Genomic DNA, 26,745 nt, shown 5'->3' on the forward strand with positions numbered 1-26,745 from the left:
GAATTTTTTTTTCTTGCGCGATTTTTCTCATTTCCTCTTCTTCTTTTCTCTTAATTTTTGTACCCCTGATTAGGAAATTCTGTGTAATGTGTAGAAATAACCAAGTGTATACAAAGGAACTATTTGTTGTTGGTAGCTGAGGCTCCTTCCTGAGGTGCTCTCCGGCTGTTTACACACATGTGAAAAACACGTGGATTTGAGAGTAGTCGTGTTTGTGGGTAATTTGTTTTTTTCGAAAATTCCGCGTGGGATGTTGTTCTTCCGGTGTCGACAGACGAGATAGGTAACATAGAACATTTTCGACTGCTTTATTCGGCATCAATTCTGCAAACTGATTTATAATGATTTTCCCTCTATATTATTATATAGTGAAAATATTTACCGGTGTGATACCTCTACCAACTGGCTTACCTGGTCACCGGTGATCTAACCCGTCTGACCGCCACATTATGCACACATCTATTTGATAAACGGGAATCTAAGCGCGTGTAGCATTTCTACAGCATACTACAGATCCGTACACACATTACCAGAATTCCATGAGAACGATACATTCAATACTCACACATTGTACTATATTTTGTTTAGACTGGATATATTCCGAACTGTAGAACACATACTAGTAGTTTCCCGATTCTGCTTTATCGTATTATTGAGTCAACAACCGAGGAAGTTTTCGAAAGCTTGGACCCAGAACTCAATACATATATTCTTAAGCGATTCGTTGAAATAAACTTCTTTTCAATACAATCCATAGAAACAAAATGATAACCATAATCGAGCTGCATTCTCGATTAAAAAGAATATATATATAGACAAACAAGTTGATGGTACAGGGGTTTCAACAGTCTCGATTAAAGTCAACATTCGCAAATTATATGGTCGTTATAACGATTTAGTTCGTCAATACAACCTATCATTGGGTCAAATGCTGTCTGACATGTTTCATACCGATTGTTAGGCCGTTCTTGGCACACTGATTTTGACTACGGATAACTCCGTTTACCAGATCAGGATATAGGGCTTATATGGCGGTGTGACCTGTCGACAGGGGATGCTTACTCCTCCTAGGCACCTAATCCCACTTCTGGTGTGTCCAGGGGTTCGTGTTTGCCCAACTCTCTATTTTGTATTGCTTACAGGATTTATGAGATTGATCACTGTTTGTTATTTTCAGGGGCCTCCGTGGCCGAATGGTTAGAGCATCGCGCTCAAAATCACACGGTCTCTCATCTCTGGCGGCGTGGGTTTGAATCCCGCTCGTGAGAAAGTCTCCCAGTTTACTTTCGGAAGGTCGGTGGAGACGTCTCTTCCCATGTACATTGTATCTGAGTTCTCTCTTCCACCAATAAAAACTGTGCCACCAGATAACTGAAAAAATTGTTGAGTGTGGCGGAAAACATCAATCAATCAATCGTTATCTTCACTAGCTTTCATAAAAGAATAAAGGGAACAGGTAGACGCCACATATTAACATTTGATGCGATCAAATATGAATACTCGGTGTTAAAGATACAAAATAATTATACCCCCCGCAACAAGTTGTGGGGGGGGGGGGGGGGGGGGGGGTATACTGGAATCGGGTTGTCCGTCTGTCTGTCCGTCCGTCTGTAGACGCAATGGTTTCCGGACTCTAAAGCATTATCCTTTCCACCTACCGTCACCATATCATACATATGGACTACCCATGGGATGAAGATGTTCCCTATCGATTTTGGGGTCAAAAGGTCAAAGGTCAAGCGCACTGGACATCGAAGTAGCAATATGGTTTCCGGGCTCTAAAGCGTTATCCTTTCCACCTACAGTCACCATATCATACATATGGACTACCCATGGGATGAAGATGTTCCCTATCGATTTTGGGGTCAAAAGGTCAAAGGTCACGCGCACTGGACATCGAAGTAGCAATATGGTTCGGTTTGTCATGCCATTTGTTTTTTACACTCAGAAAAGAGGTAGTTTATACCTATTACCAACACCCTTTGGGAGGTTGGGGTAAGCGGGGGGTATTCTTAGTGAGCATTGCTCACAGTACCTCTTGTTTCTTTAATTCTCCATTGATTATTTTTCTTCTCATTATAACTGCTGTTTGCTATGTTAACTATTTTGTTTTCTCTTCATGATATATTCAACAACGTTTGAATAAATGTACATCTCGCAAGAAACATGGATACATAACTATGTAATGTGCATGTACCGGTGCATTACATTTCTCTCGACATTGTATGCGTCTTTATTTATTTTTTCTGGGAAGTGAAGGGAAAACATCCGAGAGATTTCGAATTCAAATCGTTCATCTTGTATTCACTTCGCGCGTTTACGATGCGTTCGCTCATCATTCATCAAGTTGCGTTCAGTGTTCAATTGGGAAAGGTTTCAAGGACTGCACCTATATATATATATATATATATATATATATATACACACACACACACGACTACAATATCAGGTTGTATTGCCACCAGGAATTTGTATATTGTCATAACTTGTTTTCAATCCCTTGCCTTTGTAAATTATTTACTAGTATAGAATGAAATATGTTCAAATACCTTACAAACTGAATAAGACCTAGTTTGAAAACTGTGAGAAGAGTTAGAAATTCAATAAGAAGTGTATCGCTAGATCCTAAAACTGAAATCTAACCTTCCATTCCCTTGTAAATACAAAGAGGCCCATGGGCCACCTCGCTTGTACCTGAGTCACCTTTGCCCATATCTAAAGATTTTCAATATATATTCGCATGTAAAACTTTTGATCGATATTGTGACCCCAACCTACCCCCGGGGGCCATGATTTTTACAAATTTGAATCTGAACTGTCAAAAAGCTTTCATGTAAATGTAAACTTCTTTGGCCCAATGGTTCTTGAGAAGATTTTCTCTATTTATTAGTATGTAAAACTTTGATCCCTTATTATGGCCCCCATTCTACACCTATTTCTAAGTTCAGATAACTGACCCAACATTGTTTGGATAGATGCAAACCATGATGGTCTATTTTGAAGATAGAGGTTCTTTGACACTAAATATGCTTCCTTCAATAAGAGAGAAGATGGATTATTTAATACGTCGAGTCGAAACCAGTAATTCTTCATGGCTTTAATAATTTGATAATACAATGGAAATCTTCAAAGTTGAGATAGAACTGTAAAATCAGTCGACTTTCTCTGTACACCAAGAATAGTCTTGCAGTATTCAATATGCAGTGTTTCACATTTCAGTTTGTTAAACATCTTGTCCAGTTACATCTTTATCTTTAAATTTGGAAGCCAAAGGGTTAAAAGTCCCCCCCCACCCCCCTTCCCAATTTCACAACCATACAGAAGAATAGGAGCGATGGTATGATCAAATAAATGAAGGTTAATATTGATGTTATGACAGTTGGATGTAGCTTCCCTCTGTACATGTAGTTTTTACACTAGATGTCCAAGAAAATGAAAAAAGTTCTCAACCTCTCTGGCCCCCACAGTGTAATGACCACCACATTTATAAATTTGGTTCCCCAATGGTTTGCATTTTACCTCCTTTTTTTGTTGTGAAAATTGGCTATGAAGTATAAGAAATGAAGTACAAAATGCTAAAACGTTAAACCATGCACGTGACCTAAAAACTAGGTAGAACTAAGATAATTTGTGACCAGGTACTGCACTTTTATGATTGGTCAGTTGGAGCTCGAACCTACAACCTTTTTGCTCAGGGAAAGAGCAAAGGTCTCGGTCTCAAGCAATTCGTGGTGGATAGGTTCTATAAGAATATACACAGGCATTACATATTGAATAAAAATTTATTGTTTGGCTTTGTGTTGTAATAATAACAAATCATGTTTGGCAAAATGTTAATCATTGAAAAAAAGTAACAATTGTAAACGACATCAAAATGGTGTACACCAGACACTGAAAATGATATGCAAAGAAAGATACAAAATGTCAGCAATACACAATACTGTCTTATAACATGGAGACTTTGTAAAATTAATTACATTAAAATAACTTTTTTTTCTGATGATAAACACAGCTCCTTGTAATAAATCGTTAGTGCCAACTCAAAAACATACACATTTGATCACAGAGTAGAGGCAAATTAAAAAATGAACAACAGTAAAATCATTTTCGCTGAAAACTGCGTTTGCTTTTTCAGGATTTCCTGTTTTCCGTCCAAACAAATATCCATCTAATTTGCTCTTTACCGTTAAGTTGGAATGATTAATATGTAACGCCATACATTCAACTATTCAGCATTTTGAATTCTTCAGGATTTTTGATTTTTTTTGGTCGAACTGTCTTTTTATAACTTGTAAAACACTTCCTTAATCATAACAAGAGGATGTAGGATTCTTGCATATATTGACAATTATTGCAAAATTAATGAATACATAATGAAACATGAGTCAAAATAAAATAAATGTATTCACTCTTAGAAAATACTCTTAAAACAAGAAAAACCAGAAAAGTTGCATTTTCCACCATATTTTTTATGGATTTGGATCCGCCAGTTTTATAAAATGCTCCCATGTATAAAACACATAAAACTTGATACCCCTCTAGTGTTCCTCAAGGATCGCGGTGTGAACAAGTGTGAGTGCTATTGGACTACATTTGCACATCAGATATACTACACGGGTGGTTCTAGACAGTCCTATTGGAAGGTTTTATCCTGTAGAAAACTGTATTGTATTGTTTATAGGTGCCACTTAATTCCTAAGGCTTAGGTGTCAACAAACTTCAATTTCAATTTAAGTCCTTGCATTTCTTGAAAGGATTTAAAAAAAAAAAACCTCCTAAAACTTTCAAAGGTTTATTCTGGCCTCACAGTGATTTTGCGGATCATGGGGTCAATTCAATTAGCTAGAATCTGCACTTCGTAAGGGTGTTCCATATCATATAGTGCCTTGTGATTCTTGAGACAATTCTCACAGAATTTTCCTATAGTTTCCATTGTGAAACTTTGAATCCCCTATTGTGGTCCTGTAATAATACACATATTGTTCGCATTCATGAGGAAATGACAATCACTTCAATTGGTAAAGATATCGAAGGCAAAAAAAAAAAAAAAAACATATTGGAAATTCAAATACATGTATACACAGATGACAAGGCAAATTTCCATCAGTCTATATGAGAAGTCTGCTTGAGCATTCAGCTAAAAAGTCATTTGATAAAACAAGACCTGCTATGTATCAGATAAAAAGCAAATTCTTCTAAAACTGAAAACAATGAGATTTCCATATAAAGCAAATGTTGCACACAAACAGCACCATGTCATGCAGCACTTTACAATGGTGTCAAAAATTATTAGCATCAGTCCGGTCTACAGCCAGAGTACTGGTCAAGACATACACATCTACTTCCAAGACTCAAAATCTAAATAAATAAAAAAAGAGATTTGTTTGATAAATACAAATGCCCCAGAGAGTGACAGTTGTGAAGACAAAATATCCACCTGTATGTTAATACTGATCCCAATTTCATGAGATAGATACCACAGCAATGTCAATACCGATCTCTGTCCCTTAAAATTTATGCAGCTGTTGTTTCTTTCACAAAAATGGTTGAGAATGTTTGTTGAAATGAAATATAAAAACAGTTATATGTTTCTATCATTTTGCTAAACTTTGAATTTTTTCTTCAGTTCAAAAGTTAATAGGAAGTTTCGAGTTTTGGACAGAATTACAGAATAGCAGACAGGACAAAAACAATATGCCCCCTGATTAAATAAATGAACACAATTTCTATTCTCAAAAATATGATGTACAGACATTTGTACAAGTCATACTAAAACCTTCAATACACATTAGAGGCAAGATCAAAAGAAGTTGGATAAAATCTAAATTCATGTAGTTGGGTGTGTGTGTGTGTGTGTGTGTGTGTTATTTACTTGCCCAAGTGTCTCTGTCATCTGACATTGATTCCATGACTTTTTATTTGGCACATTTTGATGTACCCTTAAAGTGGCATTTAAAGGCTACATAATCCTTTTCATTTATAAATAAACAGTTGGAAAAATATATATAACATGATATATAGAAGGTTATTTGTTCGTAAGTACTTGATAATCAATTTGGACCAACATTCATCATATTTTGATTTAAGAGGGGTCAGGGGGTGGAGGGGTGGGGGTGGGGGTCTTGATGAAAACTATGCAAATTTAGTTTTGTCAGACATTGAACTTACTTTCGATCTTGCCCCTCATACATTGTACATATTAAAAATACACCATACATTATGAAGTTAGGAATGTATAGATACTGTCTATGTACAGAATGTAGTTGCCATGGTTACCTCACCAACAGGCATATCAATTTTTATAAAAATTACACTAAAGTAAATATTGCAATGACAAACAATAAAATTTCTAAATCCAGTACAGGTGAATGCTTTAAGGCTTAACACAGCCTTGGCCAGCATTTGACCTCTAAGTCTGCATGACCTTTGACATCGTTATGTCACACCATCCATAGTATCATTTCAGTTGTTTCAATAAACATACCCCTTTGGTTTTTCTTTTTCCTTTAAAAAATCATCTGGTCTGAACAAAAAAAAGGAGAATACAGATTTCATAAAAAAGAGAGAGAGAAAAAAAAGAAGGAAATTTCATTGTGTCTGACGGGTGTTGGATGGTTAAGGAGGATGCCTGAATAGTCTTTGGTAATGAGCAAAAAGTGGATAAAAAACACCGCTTGCTAGAAGTCTCCTGGAACAACTTCTGTATGAATGATTAAGCAACAGTGACTGTAATCCATACAATAAAAATAAATGCAGTAAATGATATGTTGACTTGTGACAAGTTTTTGAACAAAATTGAGAAAAAACAGCATTCCCATGTTGAGCACTGTAGATTTTAAATTTCTTAAGGGTTAAAATCGTCATCGTAAAAGAGTCAATCGTACATCAACTAGTTCATTCCTACCCGTTGATTCAGCCTGACTACAATTGAAATTGTTTTCTTCCCCATTTCCTACACATGAAGACAAATTGCAAAGACTTATTTCTCCCCCCCCCCCCCCCCAAAAAAAAATAGATTTCTTCACTTTTTTCTATGTCTTTTTCGGAGCTGAGAAAAAAAAGTTTAGCCAAACTAGGGGTCACTTATTAAGTGACAGGCTCATTGAATGTTATTTATTTAAATTTACGCTTCCTGTGAAAAAATATTTTCCTACCTACCTAATCAAAATAGTGGATCAAGAAAGAGGGGAAACAACCAATGTTTATTTCAATCATTGAATCACAGAACATGTCTGTGTGTGTGGCCCTATATGGGAACAGCAGATTAAACTCTATGTAAGCACTTCACTACTACGTAAACAAGGAATGCAATAGTACACAAGCATAAATTGAGCTCAGTGGGATTCTATTTAAAAATGTTGACATAAAATGCGCACCGTAAATGAAATGCATAAAATATGTAAATGGCTAACAATATCAAATGCAGCTTCACACATACAAATACAAATATCTTCAATATCTGTAGAATTCCAAAATAATATTGCCTGGAAAAAAAAATATTCCGAGGAATGCTTTTCAAATTAACCTTTGAAAACACAAGTACAAGTAGCTTTCATTTTCTGTCATGCACACTTTTAACAAGGACACATTTAAAACCGTGAGATAAGCATCATACAACGTGGAATGTGGATAGAAATGCAATACTGGAAATAAACTGCTAGGAATTCTCTGAACCATTCTGCTCCACCAGAATTTCCTCTGTCTCACCTTCCCCAACACCATTCCACAACATCTCAGCAGACAACAGTGAATGTGGAAAGAGTCCGGATTTAATATAATCATCTAAAATCTGTTAAACAAGGCAAGGATTAAAATATAATCATCTAAACTCTGATAAACAAGGAGAGGATTTAAAATATAATCATCTAAAATCTGTTAGACAAGGCAAAGATTTCATATAATCAATCATCTAAATCTGTTAAACAAGGAGATAAACATTGAATGATGAAACTCAGATTGAAGAGGTGCACAGAGCACAGCTATTTATATGTAAGAGTATGACATTTTCTCACCTCTCTAAGACTTCCTACTGTTAAGTCTGGTATACTGTACGTAAATCCAGTGGCTTTTAACTTGGAACTGTCCAGAGCTAAGTTCTTATTGTACAAAAGTTCCTATGAAAATTATCAAAAAAAAAAAAAAAATCTCTCAGAAACAAATGTTGCAGTTCTATGATCTCAAGTACAAGTACATGTATCCCAATTCAATGATTGTATTACCAATAATGTCAGATAACAAAAAAAGTGTATAACATTTGGCAGTGCAATCCATTTAGCATCTTTGGTGGAAGGTTACATGTATTTGGTTACTTCATGAATGTTCAAGAGAAGTGGTGCCCACCATGATGTCAAAAAGTATTTAATACAAAAATGTTTGTTTTTTAAAAAAGTGTGAAGCTGACACTCATTTTACGGTGCAGATAAATAAACACCTCAGTTTGTAGACAGTACCTGGTCTAGGAATGGATTAAGTGGTGTGTTGACTATTCCGTCACGTTCGCACGCGTCCGCCCATGGCTGCATGTGTCGGTCATTGATGTCCTCCACTACGGATGTCATGTTTACCTGGAGAACGCGATAAAATAAACAGTCTGAAAGAACTTAATTAAATCAACACCTTAAAAATGAACAATCGGAGAGGACAAACTTCACTATAAAGGTTAATTAAATCATCACCTCACAAAAATGTGAATCAACCCAAGAGTATTCCATCAATTCACCCCTGTTACCAGTCATACTTACTACATGTGTCAGTCACCATTTACAACACCTATTGTTGCCAGTCATACTTACTACGTGTGTCAGTCACCATTTACAACACCTATTGTTGCCAGTCATACTTACTACGTGTGTCAGTCACCATTTACAACGCCTATTGTTGCCAGTCATACTTACTACGTGTGTCAGTCACCATTTACAACGCCTATTGTTGCCAGTCATACTTACTACGTGTGTCAGTCACCATTTACAACACCTATTGTTGCCAGTCATACTTACTACGTGTGTCAGTCACCATTTACAACGCCTATTGTTGCCAGTCATACTTACTATATGTGTCAGTCACCATTTACAACGCCTATTGTTGCCAGTCCTAACACCTATTATGTTAGCCATAAGACTTATTGTTGTTAATAATCATTAGACTGATTTAGTCATGAGACTTATTGTTGTTAATAATCATTTGACTGATTTAGTCATGAGACTTATTGTTGTTAATAATCATTAGAATGATTGCTGCAAATCAAAAGACTAGTTGTTGTCAATCAAAAAATACTCTACAATACGGTTACTATACTTCATTATACTTTGATACTTTTCAATACATTACAATACTTTAGAATACTTTACACTACTTTATGATACATTACAATACTTTATAATACTTTATGATAATTTACAATACTTAATGATACTTTACAATACTTTATGAAACATTACAATACTTTATGATACTTTACAGTACTTTATGATACTTTACAATACTTTATGGTACATGACAATACGTTATGATACTTTACAGTACTTTGATACTTTACAGTGCTTTATGATACTTTACAATACTTTATGATACATTACAATACTTTATGATACTTTACAGTGCTTTATGATACTTTACAATACTTTATGATACTTTACAGTACTTTATGATATTTTACAATACTTTATGATACATTACTATACTTTATGATATTTTACAATACTTTATGATACATTACTATACTTTATGATATTTTACAATACTTTATGATACATTACAATACTTTATGATACTTTACAGTGCTTTATGATACTTTACAATACATTACAATACTTTATGATACATTACTATACCTTATGATATTTTACAATACTTTATGATACATTACAATATTTTATGATACTTTACAGTGCTTTATGATACTTTACAGTACTTTATGATACATTACAATACTTTATGATACATTACAATACTTTATGATACTTTACAGTACTTTATGATATTTTACAATACTTTATAATACATTACTATACTTTATGATGATACTTTGACATATCTAATGATACTTTATTTGGTCTACTTACTCTTGCTATATTGGAGACTACAGACCCCATGAAGTCGTACTTAATGCCGTATATTTCTGACACCAGCTCACTGACTCTTCCTTGTGCTAGTAAACAAAAAGTATAAAATCAAGAACCAGTAACATAAACAAAGATTGTAAAGGCAATGTTTAATCAATTAAGCAATACACAACTCTTGTCAAAATTGGTCAGCTGTAACCGAATCCACACTTGATCTGAATTTCGTCACACAAAAGCTACACAATGTCAGATTTCATTGCACATTCAGAAGCTTCAAAAGGCTAGCTCTGTCCTAACATAACTCAACAGGCTGATCTAAACTGAAACATAGTGATTTTGGAAATAGGGTTAATGTGGAGTATAGGGCAACAGGCTTAAACTTAGCCAATTTTTAAGAAATGACAAATAGGGCAAAAACGTTCCCAGCAATATCTAGCACTATCATGAACTCAACAGGGCATGGATATTGTTGCAAGTATAATTTATACCAGAAAAAATATAACAGATGTTTCAGAAGACATTGACATAGGTCACTCATTATGAAGATATGGGAAATGAAATCACCACTCTGCCAATCCAACGTTAAACATTGCACAGATTGTTTACTGTTTATCATCCGCAATGTTGGTGTTTACGTATCAGATATTTTCAACAAGTCCCGTAAATTTGATTGAATATGCTTACATAGTTTGTTATGTTTTATTTGTTTTAAATAGATTTGCATGTAACATATCCATGATCTCCTATATTCTGGAAATAAAATATTTATCCATTTCTAAGATATTTAAAAAGTAAGATATCAGAGTTATCTTTCTTTCCCCTTACTCTTACCTGCTTCCATTTAGAAAAAGAGATAATTCATCTTCAGATGAAGCTTTTTAAAACATGGGCCTTGGATAGATCAACTCAGTATATTGGGTGAGCATAGAGAGCTAGCAAAACTAAAATATCTACTTCATTACCAAAATTTACAGAATATTACTGTCATGCCGCTTCACCCTCTCTTTATGAGAAACCTTAACGTGGCTACAAAAACACTGTGTACTGCCCTACAAATCTCATACAGGGATAAAAACACTGTGTACTGCCCTACAAATCTCAAACAGGGATAAAAACACTGTGTACTGCCCTACAAATCTCACCCAAGGATAAAAACAATGTACTGCCCTACAAATCTCACACAGGGATAAAAACACTGTGTACTGCCCTACAAATCTCAAACAGGGATAAAAACACTGTGTACTGCCCTACAAATCTCACACAGGGATAAAAACACTGTGTATTGCCCTACAAATCTCACACAGGGATAAAAACACTGTGTACTGCCCTACAAATCTCAAACAGGGATAAAAACACTGTGTACTGCCCTACAAATCTCAAACAGGGATAAAAATACTGTGTACTGCCCTACAAATCTCACACAGGGATAAAAACACTGTGTACTGCCCTACAAATCTCACACAAGGATAAAAATACTGTGTACTGCCCTACAAATCTCACACAGGGATAAAAACACTGTGTACTGCCCTACAAATCTCACACAGGGATAAAAACACTGTGTACTGCCCTACAAATCTCACACAGGGATAACAAGAGGTACTGTGAGCAATGCTCACTAAGAATACCCCCCGCTTACCCCAATCTCCCAAAGGGTGTAGGTAATAGGTAAAACTTCAGTATTATGATCCAAAAGGTATCTAGGAACACAGCATCTCCATGCGATGAAAAAAGCCATTAAAGAATTTAAATGGAAACCATATTGCTACTTCGATGTCCAGTGCGCATGACCTTTGACCTTTTGACCCCAAAATTGATAGGGAACATCTTCATCCCATGGGTAGTCCATATGTATGATATGGTGACTGTAGGTGGAAAGGATAACGCTTTAGAGCCTGGAAACCATATTGCTACTTCGATGTCCAGTGTGCTTGACCTTTGACCTTTTGACCCCAAAATCAATAGGGAACATCTTCATCCCATGGGTAGTCCATATGTATGATATGGTGACTGTAGGTGGAAAGGATAACGCTTTAGAGCCCGGAAACCATATTGCTACCTCGATGTCCAGTGTGCTTGACCTTTGACCTTTTGACCCCAAAATCGATAGGGAACATCTTCATCCCATGGGTAGTCCATATGTATGATATGGTGACTGTAGGTGGAAAGGATAACGCTTTAGAGCCCGGAAACCATATTGCTACTTCGATGTCCAGTGTGCTTGACCTTTAACCTTTTGACCCCAAAATCGATAGGGAACATCTTCATCCCATGGGTAGTCCATATATATGATATGGTGACGGTAGGTGGAAAGGATAACCCTTTAAAGCCCGGAAACCATATTACTACTTCGATGTCCAGTGCGCTTGACCTTTGACCTTTTGACTCCAAAATCGATAGGGAACATCTTCATCCCATGGGTAGTCCATATGTATGATATGGTGACTGTAGGTGGAAAGGATAACCCTTTAAAGCCCGGAAACCATATTACTACTTCGATGTCCAGTGCACTTGACCTTTGGACCCCAAAATCAATAGGGAACATCTTCATCCCATGGGTAGTCCATATGTATGATATGGTGACTGTAGGTGGAAAGGATAACCCTTTAGAGCCCGGAAACCATATTACTACTTCGATGTCCAGTGCGCTTGACCTTTGACCTTTTGACCCCAAAATCGATAGGGAACATCTTCATCCCATGGGTAGTCCATATATATGATATGGTGACGGTAGGTGGAAAGGATAATGCTTTAGAGTCCAGAAACCATTGCGTCTACAGACGGACGGACGGACAGACGGACAACCCGATTCCAGTATACCCCCCCCACAACTTGTTGCGGGGGGTATAAAAACACTGTGTACTGCCCTACAAATCTCACACAGGGATAAAAACACTGTGTACTGCCCTACAAATCTCACACAGGGATAAAAACACTGTGTACTGCCCTACAAATCTCAAACAGGGATAAAAACACTGTGTACTGACCTACAAATCTCACACAGGGATAAAAACACTGTGTACTGACCTACAAATCTCACACAAGGATAAAAACACTGTGTACTGCCCTACAATTCTCACACAAGGATAAAAACACTGTGTACTGCCCTACAAATCTCACACAGGGATAATACAGTTTCATATTTCATTCCCAGTCCTGCCTACCCTTCTTGATGTCTGTAATTTTCATAACGGGTCAGTTTGGTGCAATTTCAGAGGTAAAGGTGTGAACCTATATATTTTCCTATTTTGCCATCTTTTATATTATGTGTGATTGTAGATGTTAAATATAAATGAGTTTCTATGTTATTTATCATACAATAATGGAAATACAAACTATATTCAAATCCTTTCATTGATCATCTCAATTAATTGGGGGGGTGCTCCACTTAGCAGGGCTGTTGTTCATTTTGTATTAGGAACTCCTTCCACTAAACCTGGCATTATATATCGACTTGTAAAGGTGTATCGTTATTTTTACCACCCCTACCTGTCATTACAGCACAAACCTGTATGTCAGAAATCGCACTTACTGGTGTTGCTGTTGTCAACGATGTTGTACACCTGACCTTTGTTACCATAGTTACAAAGATGCCACACGGCACGAGACACATCATTGACATGAACTGTGTTCATCTGGAGGTCTTTGGTCCACAACATCTAAAGAAAGACAAAGAATAACTCCTAAATAATACAGAAAGACAAAAAATAACTCCTAAATAATACAGAAAGACAAAAAATAACTCCTAAATAATACAGAAAGACAAGAAAAAAACCAAACTAAATACAAAAAGAAGTTGCAGAGACCTTGGTTTTGCCTGTTCATATTTGAGTTGTAGCACATGGAACAAAAAGAGAACTCCATCAACTCCGTGGTCAGAACTATGGTCAAGCAAAATGTGACCCGCTGTAGTTTTGTTATTTCACCAACAGTCTGATTAAGATCAGACCTCTCACTTCACTCCCACGCAGTGACTGTCCGTATATCGAGCGAAGTGAGAGGATTGATTTTAATCAGACTGTTTCACCAACTCAGCAACTCAGTAGTCAGAACCACGGTCAAGCGAAATGTGACCAGCGGTAGTTCAGAACCACGGTCAAGCGAAATGTGACCAGCTGTAGTTTTGTTATTTCACCAACAGCAGTACCGCACTGTATCCCATAATTATGTATATTGTACAGCATGTCAAGTTATAATGTATCTGAGAAATATACACCTGTACATTCAAAGAGATGCAACATTCTTTATAAAGGGATTCAGTCTGGTCAGTTACGACTTCATTTCTTTGGCCAGCATTTCTTGACCGACATATGAGAGTCTGTATATTAACAGATACAGTACGGTCAGTCTGACCTTAGTCCCTTTAGCCAGTGTCTCTTGACCTACATCAGTCTGTATTTTAACAGCTACAGTACGGTCAGTTACACATCCAGCCAGCATCTCTTCACCTACCTCCATCTCTTGACCTACCTTCATTTTCTGCCGTGTGTACTTGTAGATTGCACCTATGATCAAACGAGGGGCTAAAAAATAAATTGAAAATGTTTTACAATTAATTCGAAATATTCTTTCATAAACAAATTGAATTTTTATGATCTGCTATGCACATTTCTAAATGTACATTTCTGTTTGTCTGATTCTTAAGATATGGACACCTCGGTCTGATGTAAAACATCTATCTAGTCCCACCTCTTTTATCAAATATCAATGGTGTTATCTTAGGTAATCCTATCTTTATCAAAATTGAGGCATCTCACCTCATCCACCCTATCAAATTAATGAACTGATATATCTGAACTATTTTTACTCTCAATACGACCTGAGTTATCTCAACTAATCCCACCATACCGTATATGGGGTAATTTCAGCGAGACACAAATTTAGTGATTTTCCCATAAATTATTGGTATATATATTTAGTGAAAGCTAATTTTAGCGACTTTATAATTCCAGGAAAGATAACTGACCTCCAGTATGGAATAAATTGTTAGCGATAAAATCCTCGCTAAAAAAATCTGCTTATACAGTATCTCACAGAGAATTGAGATATCTCGACTAGTTCCATCCGATCTCATTCAGATTTTAAAACTAATCCCACCTGATCTCACCTAGACTTGAGACATTAATTCCACCCGATCTCATTCAGAATTTTAAAAACTAATTCCACCTGATCTCACCTAGGCTTGAGACACCACTCACCATATCCCATACCAATGCTGCGAATCAAGATACATTACATGAAGATCACATCTTATTCTAATAACTTGCTTTGCATTGAGATACATGTATCTCACCCTTTCCCAGCCTTTCTTTTCATCTTCCGAGATATCTCACCTAATCCTGTTTTGTCCCCCGAGCCGTACACAATGGCAGGTCTGACAATGAGATAATTGAGCCCTCCGAGATTCCTCAGCCGTTTCTCCACCTCCAGTTTATGCTTGGCTAACACAGTCCACGGTTCTATTTTACTATCTTCATGGGCAGGTTTCTGAAAATGTGAATTCATTTTAGTTAAAACTGAATCTGTGTTAGAATGAAGATGTCCACGTATATATGATTCACATTTAAATTTCTATGCAGTCCATATCTAGATCCAGGTACGCACACTGACCTTGTCTGCAGCATACACTTGTCCTGTCGAGAACTCTACAAACATTCGTATGTTACGCTTGGCTGCCTCTCGTGCACAGTTCATGCTCAGGTTCACCGTCCCTTCCTGGTATACCTACGATATTAAAAAATTCATTCACAGTTGATTGTAATGAAATTCATACTGTATGTGTATGTATTCAAGGAGGTATGCTACACCAGAGAAATTTGATATGGATGAAAAGTGGAGGATATGTACAACAATATTTTGAAATTGAAAACTTTAAAATTTACTTTATTTAGTCAAAAAATGCAGTTTTAGTAGACAGCAATCTGAGAAAAATTTAAAACCCCTGCTGGACTCGAACACGCGATCTACAGTTCAGCAGTTGACGTGCTAACCTACTGAGCTACTCAGCTAGGCGAGAATTTATTAAATGAATGTACAAATATTGCTGATACTTATATTTTTATCCATGTTTTAAAAGGAAGTCAGCCATTATGACGATGTAGAGAACCCCCTTAACAGCATTAAAAGTAAAATTAATCATGAATTAGCAAAATGTTGAAGAACATAAAGCAATAGTGGTATCACATGGAAATATAACCACTGCTAAGCCTGCAAAGTATGACCTCATTAAATTCATTTTCATTTCATGGAGATAAAAATTCATTGTTTGCTATACAGGGATCAACAATGGTGGCGTGAGCTCCGAATATCTACATATATTATGGCGCATTACATGCAGCAAACATGGTGAAATCAAAAACAGGCACGATTATTTCCCTTGATTACATTCCGTAAGACATGGCTAATTCTCATACTTTTACACACTGGAACACGTGGCTAATGCTATAATCTACACACTGGAACACGTGGCTAATGCTATAATCTACACATGGGAACACGTGGCTAATGCTATAATCTACACACTGGAACACGTGGCTAATGCTATAATCTACACATGGGAACATGTGGCTAATGCTATAATTTACACACTGGAACACGTGGCTAATGCTATAATCTACACACTGGAACATGTGGCTAATGCTATAATCTACACACTGGAACATGTGGCTAATGCTATAATCTACACACTGGAACATGTGGCTAATGCTATAATTTACACACTGGAACATGTGGCTAATGCTGTACTGAAAGTTATACAGCTAATTCTATACTGGAAACGTAGCAGTATGTAATAAAAGTCTAGTGTTTGCCACCTAATCACCGACAGACAAACAGATCTGTAGTACTCACCGCGTCTGTCTGTCCATATTTGGTTTCTGCAGCAAGGTTGATAACAAAATCATATTCACCCTCAGGATCACTGTAGGCACTGACAACTGATGCTACAATAGAATATTTCACTGTCATACCCAGAGTGACAACTGATGCTACAATAAAATATTTCACTGTCATACCCAGAGTGACAACTGATGCTACAATAAAATATTTCACTGTCATACCCAGAGTGACAATTGATGCTACAATAAAATATTTCACTGTCATACCCAGAGTGACAACTGATGTTACAATAAAATATTTCACAGTCATACCCAGAGTGACAACTGATGCTACAATAAAATATTTCACTGTCATACCCAGAGTGACAATTGATGCTACAATAAAATAGTTCACTGTCATACCCAGAGTGACAACTGATGCTACTATATAAATATTGCATATAGTTGAGGGTAACATTGAAAATTTTCACCACAAGAAAACCATTGTCAACCGAGGCATAGCCGAGGTTAAAAATGGTTCCTTGAGGGGTGAAAATGTTCAATGTTACCCTCAACTATATGCAATATTTGTTTTATTATACTGAATGTTATATAAACAACAAAGCAGAGAGACTAGTGTCTGTTGACATTTGATTAACCATTATTGTGCGATGTTTGTATATCAATGTGGGTATTCACGTTTTATTACAAACGCTCAAACGACATCATCTCACAATATATGGTGAACTGTACATGTATAAATTTGACGCATGTGATGATTTTTATAATATCACCCTTTGTTAAGTAATGTTACCCATTGCTAATGCTATCACCCTGGAGCTTGAGACAACTGATTATACAATAAAATACTTCGTTGTCATGCCCAGGGAGACAACTGATTCTATAATAAAATATTTTGCTGTCATGCCAAGGGAGACAACTGATTCTATAATAAAATATTTCACTGTCATGTCCAGGGAGACAACTGATTCTACAATAAAATATTCACTGTCATGACCAGGGAGACAGCTGATGCTACAATAAAATATTTCACTGTCATGCCCAGGGAGGCAACTGATTCTAAAATAAACTATTTCACTGTCATGTCCAGAGAGATAACTGATTCTACAATAAAATATTTCACTGTCATGCCCAGGGTGTCAAATCAACCTTAAATTTCTTCTTAATGAACATGTAGTATTTCAGATTTCCGTCTCTTGTTTATCACTATGGTAAATCAATTTGTATTCACATGTGAGTAAAATCTGCCATTTTTACATTTCACTTCATTGTAAACAAGATGTATTTATACGGTCATGGTCATGAGGTCCAAACTTTTGGTACAAAAAAGAAAGGTGTTGTCAAGAAAATATGGAGACCCTAAGACAAACTGCACAAAAGTTATCACTCAAGTTAGATTTTTTCAATCATAGGTCAAACTCCAAGGTCATGAGGTCAATTTTGCTACCTTAAGAAAGGTTGTCTCAAAAGGAATACACATGTAAAATATCATTGAAAGCTTAATCACCAACCATGTAAAAGTTATGGCCAAAGCTGAAGTTTCTGCAGACAAACAAAAAACTATATAATATGCGGAAGAATCTCCTATTCCGGGAGACTCGGTATAAACATTCATGGGTTGATATCAGAAGGGGGAAATTATCATTTTATTTCAAGATAAGATTACCAAACTCCCAAATACCTTAGAGAACTTCATTTTGACTTTTAAAAATGTATAAAACTCTTCTACAGTCAATGATGGAGTAACATCACTAAGGCCTTTTCACTGTCTAATATTTCTAAAATATTTCCAGGAAGTAATTTTTTTATCATCTTTAATACTTCCTTCATTTGAATTTTTCCTGTTAAACAATGCATGCTGGGGGTGAAAACCAGTCTTCAATTCAAAAGGGAAATAAAATTACTTTAATCAGATATTCAGTATTCAAATTACTATATATATCAGGAATTCAATACCACATTTTTTTCCTTCAAATTACAGAGATTCTCATTACACACATTGCTTTCACACAAAACTGCAAAACCCAATAAAATAGTGTTCCTCTACCTCACTTCTTCAAGATCCATCAAATAAATTTTTGAATCTATTTCCCTACATTGGCCTTTGTAATTTTCCTATCTGTAGCTTTGACATCTGTTATTTTCCCATCAATTGCAGTTAACTACAATATGCCCCAGATTGGGGCAACCCATTAACTTGTATGAAAACTTGGTAATTGGCTAAAATTCAAAGTAATAACATCTTACATTTGGTAAGGTAAAGAAGGAAAACTTGGGTTTTCACCGATTGACCTTTGGCTGACCCCACAAAGGGACGCAACTCGCGGTGAAGTGTTGATACGTATATTGAAGTATAATTATTTACCTGGACTGATCAGGCTGGACTGTTTGAACTCCACCACCGGGTCGTTAAATACATCCTATAAATGATACAAGTCAATAAATGCTCAGAGTTCAACTGCAAAACATGTTCATTTATATTCTCTATTGGTCGTTTCTTATTACATAACAAGTGCACGATACTACATATACACGCAGTGGCTCAGGAAGATAATAGAGCCCTCAAAGAAGATTCAAATACGGGGGATTTTTTAGGGTCTGCAGAGGGGATGTATTTCTGATGTTAAAAAGCAGTTGTTTTTCCTAAAATGACACCTAAAGTAAATATTCCCATAGAATGGAGAGAAAAAACAAAAATTGCAAATCAAAAGTTTGTTGTTTGACTTGCGTTAAGAATTCATTTCTTGGATATTTTGATTATTTTACCTATATTCGTAGCATTTAAGCTTTGGATCAGTATTTCATAAATCTGTCAGTGTGACAACAAATATCACATATCACTATTAAAATACTATCATCCTTTAAAAATCAAAACTAATTGATTTCATCGACTGATTTAAGCAAACTTCCATTTCCTGTTTCTCATGGTAAAGAAAATTGGATATGTTCCAGTAAAACCACCATTTTATCAAATATAAAAGGATATCAGCATTATTAACCCATCAACACCTGCTTTTCAGCAATGGGATTGGGGCCAAATTTCAGCCCTCTGCAGTCCTTAAAATAATTCCTGATTGTTAATAGGGTATTCAATGTAATTCTGCTTAAAGTATATCAAAGAAAGAAATCCGTTTTTCATCATTCCATTACAACATTAAGGAAGTCCTATGCATTTCACTTATTCAAAACTACAGTATTCTATAAAAGTTCCCTCTACCTTAATCAAGAGAAATACATTCAAATGTATAAGATGAGCTGAAGTCAGCCATTATAAGAACCAGCATTTACATGTAACCTGCACTGTAGTACAATGTATGAAGTGCACAGAAGACAGTTTACATTCTACACACAATTCACATGACTGGAGTTCTCTATATTCTACATACAATTCATATGACTGGAGATCTCTAACTTCTACACACAATTCACATGACTGGAGTTCTCTACATTCTACACACAATTCACATGACTGGAGTTCTCTATATTCTACACACAATTCATATGACTGGAGATCTCTAACTTCTACACACAATTCACATGACTGGAGTTCTCTATATTCTACACACAATTCATATGACTGGAGATCTCTAACTTCTACACACAATTCACATCACTGGAGTTCTCTTAAGTTCTCCTTCATATTAATACCTTATGTTTCTGGTTTAGCCACGCTAGGGCTGGTGGGACTTTGTCTGCCACACGAACCTACAATTACAACAAAATATACACGAACCTACAATTACAACAAAATATACACGAACCTACAATTACAACAAAATATACACGAACCTACAATTACAACAAAATATACTCTCACATCTGTAAAGAACCTACAATTACAACAAAATATACTCTCACATCTGTAAAGAACCTACAATTACAACAAAATATACTCTCACATCTGTAAAGAACCTACAATTACAACAAAATATACTCTCACATCTGTAAAGAACCTACAATTACAACAAAATATACTCTCACATCTGTAAAGAACCTACAATTACAACAAAATATACTCTCACATCTGTAAAGAACCTACAATTACAACAAAATATACTCTCACATCTGTAAAGAACCTACAATTACAACAAAATATACTCTCACATCTGTAAAGAACCTACAATTACAACAAAATATACTCTCACATCTGTAAAGAACCTACAATTACAACAAAATATACTCTCACATCTGTAAAGAACCTACAATTACAACAAAATATACTCTCACATCTGTAAAGAAAGACACCTCTGTTTTTGTCACATCTTTAAATTTAAGTATCTTTGCAACACGGTTTTTCAACATCAACGAGTCCATTGATTCCTTTATGCAACACTTGGAAGTATATTCCCTACAGCACACATCATTCACAATTGTAAATTCATTCCTCATCTAAACAGTTGATTGTTTCAAACTTAGTACTCTGTAGAAGGATGTTGTTTTGCATTTAAAAAAAAAAGGGGGGGGGGGTATAAACTTTTAAAGCATGACTTCCAGCAGGTCAGAGACCATCCATTTAAATGCCTGTCCAGTGCAACCAGTCTAACCCAGACTTGTTCAGCACCAAGATTTTATTTTATAGATAAATTACCCAAGATATGGAATACAGAATATTTTTTTTTTAAATAAAACTCATACATTTTTTATGATAGAATCAAAAGTTTTAATCAAATTATGTGTACAGTTTACACATCATTTTGGATTACACAACCTCTGAATTAGACAAGTTTGACTGGATTTTTATTCATGCTTTATATGGTGCATGTGACAACAATCACATAGCTTGTTTAAGGATAGCATATATATCATATGAGACCTGTAGAAGCAATATGTGCTTAGCTAGCTGACCGGCCTCGCAAAACTGTCCTTCCATAGACTCCCTGTGATGGTACCAGTGTTATAATAATTAAATGACACCATGTTAAAGGAAAAGCCTCAATATGTCATCTGTTATGTCACGCGAGGCTCAGCTGTGTGTCAGATAATATAGGGCACTATATAACATAATGAGAAACAAGCCAGCCTGAGAATTTCCTAAATATGATCATTGCGTGCCAGACATTCGAATCGATTTACCAGCCCAACAATGACATGTAGATTAAAAGTCATTTTCTACTGGTCCAAAACAAAGCCTTCGGACAATTTAAGTGCATGGTTTTCAAAGAACTTTTTCATTCTATTTTCTACATTGATTTTCATCATTAAAAATTTTGTTTTGCCATAGTATCAGTTTCCAGAAGGAGAGGTGTAACTGTAGTGATGGCGTGCAGTGGCTGATGTAGAAGAGGGGTGGGGGGGGGGGGGGGGGATGGACATTGAGGTTTATAAAAACTTGGGTTGCAACTTCACAAATCACAAATTTTCAGGATCCACCCCTAGTTTTCCAAGCACTCCTCAACATAAAAATATTAGAACATGAAAGAATTCAAATATTTTTTTAGGTCCAGATTGAAAAAAGGCCATATAATTATTCAATGTATCATTTAATTATTGAAGAGGTAATTTTTTTTAAGAATATAAAATATGTATTTAAACCTTAATATTTATGCATTCCACACACCTTTGAAACCAAACCATTTTCCACAAGGTAGGTGACAAGGTTTCGGCCAATAAAACCAGTCCCTGAAACAAATAACAAAACAGGTTAAATGACCAATCATAATCTCAAGGCAAAGTATGTAATACTATATAAATGTATATCAAAGGGTTGAAAAATCAAAAGTTCAGAGGTCATAGGGTCAAATTCATGAAAGATGGGATATATGTGACAACTCACCGAGAAGACTGTGACCATAAACATTTCTTTTACAGAAAATAAATTCCTTTGATGATAAATACATCGTCAGCCTAATTAAAGCTTTATTTCTGACAATGGTACATAGTAATACTACATGTATGTACATACAATTACTCTTGGACTTAATTGGCTACTAATTGCACTCAGGACTACAGAACACTCCTTGCACTCATATCCCCTGACCATAATGCCAATTAATGCCTGCTCTTTGTCACACTCTGATTACTCTGCCTTTGGTCACTACACAATGACAGCCACACACATTCAACACCACAATAGCCGTACACTGCACATTCGAATCCCATTGATGTCATCCACAAGGCCCTTGGTCTAATTGCGTTAAGATCTTTCCAACATTGTAATCCTCTTTAACACAATAAGAGGCTGTATAAAAGTGGGCTCTGTCTGTAGTCGTCAAAATGCTAAGACACAGCACTGTCATCAGTGTCTGTACCCCCTAAGGAAAACTTAACGTCACTCATCCACAGAAAACTTAAATGTCCAGCTCCCTAAATAATTTGATTGAGTGATAAAGAGATTTGAACTGTTCATGCTGTCTTACAATAAGAAATTTCTATCAGTCCCTTATTCTGAAGAAATATTTAATATGTACATATAGTATCAAACAATGAGAAATTTTCTTTTGTTTGCAAATGTATCGTAATGAAATATTTCTTTCACTTCTAACCGAATTTTCAATTCTAAAATAGATTTTTAAAGCACAGTTTTCCATAATATGAATTTTGTAATATTTATTATTATACTGGACTGTGAAAAGTTGAAAACATCCACTTTTTTTACAAATTAAATACCTGACAACATACTAAGGTAGAATCATTCCAGACTCCCAAGTCTAACTTCTAACAAACTGTGACAAACCCAAGAAGTCAGTTAATTCAGTTAATCGCAGGCAGAGAGTGGAAATGTAATATTTCTGTAAGCACCTGTGTTCAAGTAAAAGTCCAAGGAAAAAAATGCACCAGTTTATGATATTAAATGACTGATATATTTTGACAGCTATCAAATTCAACGAGTCACTGTTTCACTGTATAGTATATTATATACCATGGAAGTTGTGGAGGCACGAAAAGTTGTTCTGTTTGCAAATACCCTTAAAAATACTGAAAATGAAACAATACAATTTACAAGGAAACATTACTCTTGGTCAAATAGAGGTCACAGAAATCCAGAATGGCCTACAGCAGTAGTATTTTATTGCCATATATTTACATAAAGGGAGAAATGATTTTGGGAAAGTAACATCGGAGGCCACTTCTAGAACACAAAATGCATTTATTTACCAGATTGCCCAAGATCACTGTGATAAAAGATCGACTGTTTGCAGTTCCACCGCATCCTGGTGCCAGATGCATATGAATAATTTATAAAGTGCATTCAATATTCATAAAAGCATGTAGAGTGGTTGGCACTAGTACATGATGACAATGAACATGAGAACTTACATGGGGAAAGGATCTGGCCACAAATATGAAATGTGTTTCCACTAACATCAAAGTCAGGGTACGTTAATAGAAATTGAATGAATATTGAATTTTTTATATCTCACACTCCATCTAGCGATTACACAAAAAATACATTACATCACAATAACCATTACAGGAAGGCTGCATTATTCAGTCACTATCCATGTAACTTTTGAATACGCTTTATAATTAAATCACTAGTAACACGCAATAACAAGTGTGCATGAGGACTATCAATTCAGAAAACAAAAAGTTCAATGACCTCTTGAACAATTTGTTTTAAAAATAATTCTAGAGTAGGGGATGTAATTTAGTTGAGTTCGTTAAATTACAGCAATTTTATTTTTAATCAGGTCTTCTACGCAACATGCGAGTTCATGTGCAGCCTCAGGAGTCCCAGGTTCAGAAGTTTAAATTCAAGCCACGAGAGACAAAAGTTGTTAAAATAGGCATGGAGTGATACTTTGGTGAGCTTTCAGCATTGCAAGTGAAAGCCAAGGAGTCTTTTTTCTGAGACCATGGAAAGTGATGTCCACGCCATGAAAGACATCATCAGAAAAAGCCTTCATTGAGCTTTTTTTTTTCAACAGCCTACAGTGCAAAAAGTTCAACAATTGTAGCTAAGCATACAGAACAAAAGCTTCACTAATATCCTTGAAGGGATGATGAAACAAACATACAACAAATAAATAAACAACTATAGATATTATATACACGAGTGACACCTAGCTAAATGAATTATATCATCCCTTCTGTCTATATATATAGAACTCTTGTCTCATGGAAACACAACCATGCTGTATCCAGATTTCTCGTCCTTGTGTATCTTTAACAGATGATCATTCAAGGAGCTGTTAGAAATCTATAATTATTAGAAGGGGGAAAACAACTACGCAAGCATGTACAATGCATGTAATCACATAAAGTGCTACTCCATTGACTAGATCTACCATGTACATAGTTTTGCTGAATTGATCATTTCCAGATATTAAACTGTAAAAACCCTTCCAATTTTTAAGATGCATAAAAATAAACAATTATCTTGTATTTAAATGACAGATAGGCGCAGAACTTATATGTAGAGTAATTATACATCCTGCCATAATGTATTTGTCCAGGAAGGAAGAAATATAGATTACATGCATTATGATCATTAAAAATATACAAAAATACATCTAATTCAGTAATTGACATGATTATAAATTATGTGTTTCTAAACATAAAAACAACAACATATTTTTGATTATGACTTTGAAACATTTATAGAACTATAAAAACTACTTTTATGAAAAGGCTTAAGGCATTAGAAGCAATTTTATTTTACCCAATGTACATGTACGTCCCACATAAAAATTGTCCTGAATACTAAGGCCAATTCAACTTAATTGATATATTATCATCCCCGCCCGCCCCTCAAAATTTGGCCCGCCCTGATTTTTTTTATTTTGCGAAACTTGCGATTTCCTGAAATTTTTTTATGTCCAACTCTGGTATTTAGTACACTTCTTACGTGAAAAGCAACATGAAGAATATGGTTTCTTGCATTCTTACGGGTGTAAATCTTGAAGAAGTTTGGTATCTTAATAATAATTATTGTGTTTTAAATTAAGCTTAACCTGGAATTCGTCTGTGAAATAAGCATAGATTGATATCCATCTGGGATTAAATGAAGCACTTCTGTTGACAAAAACTCGTTTGTCATTAATATTTTTTCTCAGAAAATAAAAATGAAAAAATAAAAAATCCTCCCACTCGCCCCATACTTTTTGAAGAACCTGGATGATAATCTACTAATTAAGTTGAATTGGCCTAACTTTATGATTTTTAATATTCATTAACTTTCATGATTTTGTTTTCTCTCTCCCCCTCTCTCTCTCTCGTAAAACACCTTTTTAATTAAGATCAAGAAAATGAAAGTAGATGTTTCATTCCTTAGTGTTGGGTTGTCAGATACTGCACACACAGTGTGTTCTATATCCTACATCAGAATCATACACAAACAGTGGAAAGACACTTATAAAACTGAACAACACTACTCTCGCGAGTTTGTCAGAATTTCCTGAGCGGACATACACACTACAATGACCTAACACCATTTCACGCGTTTCCGTACAGCTTTACGTTTGATGGATTTCCGCGATACAGGGTTTTCTCATTTCAAATGAAAGGTCAATAAACGTAACTGTCATGCCACTCCAATCAAAATTCTCTATCTACTTCAAAACTCACAACTAACACTAGCTGAGCAGAATATATCAATACGTTCCACTTACCGCCTAAAATTAGCACCCTCGGTTTTCCACGTTCGTCTCCTGAGGTCGCCATTTTTGTTTGAAAACTTTTATGTTGATCATGTGATTTCGTCACGTGATTTACAAGATACTCCAGTGGTGGATCCGATGATGCGCAGCCTGGAAACACATACCAGTTGCGGATCTAAGGGGGGGGGGGGGGGCAAATTTTCAAATTTAAGGTAAATCGTGGTCTCTTGTTTAAAAAAAATGTAAACGATAAAAGAAACAATAATTTCTTCCTCTCTGGGAGAAATAAATGAGTAAATAACTACATGTAAA

General features: G+C 35.6%; 2 protein-coding genes across 3 annotated transcripts in view; both read right to left on the minus strand.

Moving 5' to 3' along the window:
- The window catches only part of LOC125662394 (uncharacterized), a 1,158,266-nt gene that overhangs the window by 672,571 nt on the left and 458,950 nt on the right, over positions 1-26,745 (minus strand). The gene's annotated exons all lie outside the window — the stretch shown is intronic.
- Positions 3,764-26,532, minus strand: LOC125661708 (uncharacterized). 2 transcript variants are annotated; one of them, XM_048893839.2, is made up of 13 exons: positions 26,446-26,532; positions 22,452-22,513; positions 20,543-20,599; positions 19,260-19,314; positions 16,908-16,999; positions 15,669-15,782; positions 15,392-15,545; positions 14,529-14,581; positions 13,591-13,717; positions 10,062-10,147; positions 8,451-8,564; positions 8,013-8,114; positions 3,764-7,789 (listed from the first exon to the last, which is right to left on the minus strand). In XM_048893839.2, exons 1-13 carry the CDS (start codon positions 26,495-26,497, stop codon positions 7,658-7,660), a joined length of 1,200 nt encoding a protein of 399 aa, XP_048749796.2. In that variant the 5' UTR covers positions 26,498-26,532; the 3' UTR covers positions 3,764-7,657. The 2 variants fall into 2 exon arrangements, with proteins under 2 accessions (XP_048749796.2, XP_048749797.2); XM_048893840.2 differs by having other exon boundaries at positions 22,427-22,513; positions 26,446-26,514.

The sequence above is a fragment of the Ostrea edulis genome, chromosome 8 (assembly GCF_947568905.1).
Source record: "Ostrea edulis chromosome 8, xbOstEdul1.1, whole genome shotgun sequence".
Classification (NCBI taxonomy): domain Eukaryota; kingdom Metazoa; phylum Mollusca; class Bivalvia; order Ostreida; family Ostreidae; genus Ostrea; species Ostrea edulis.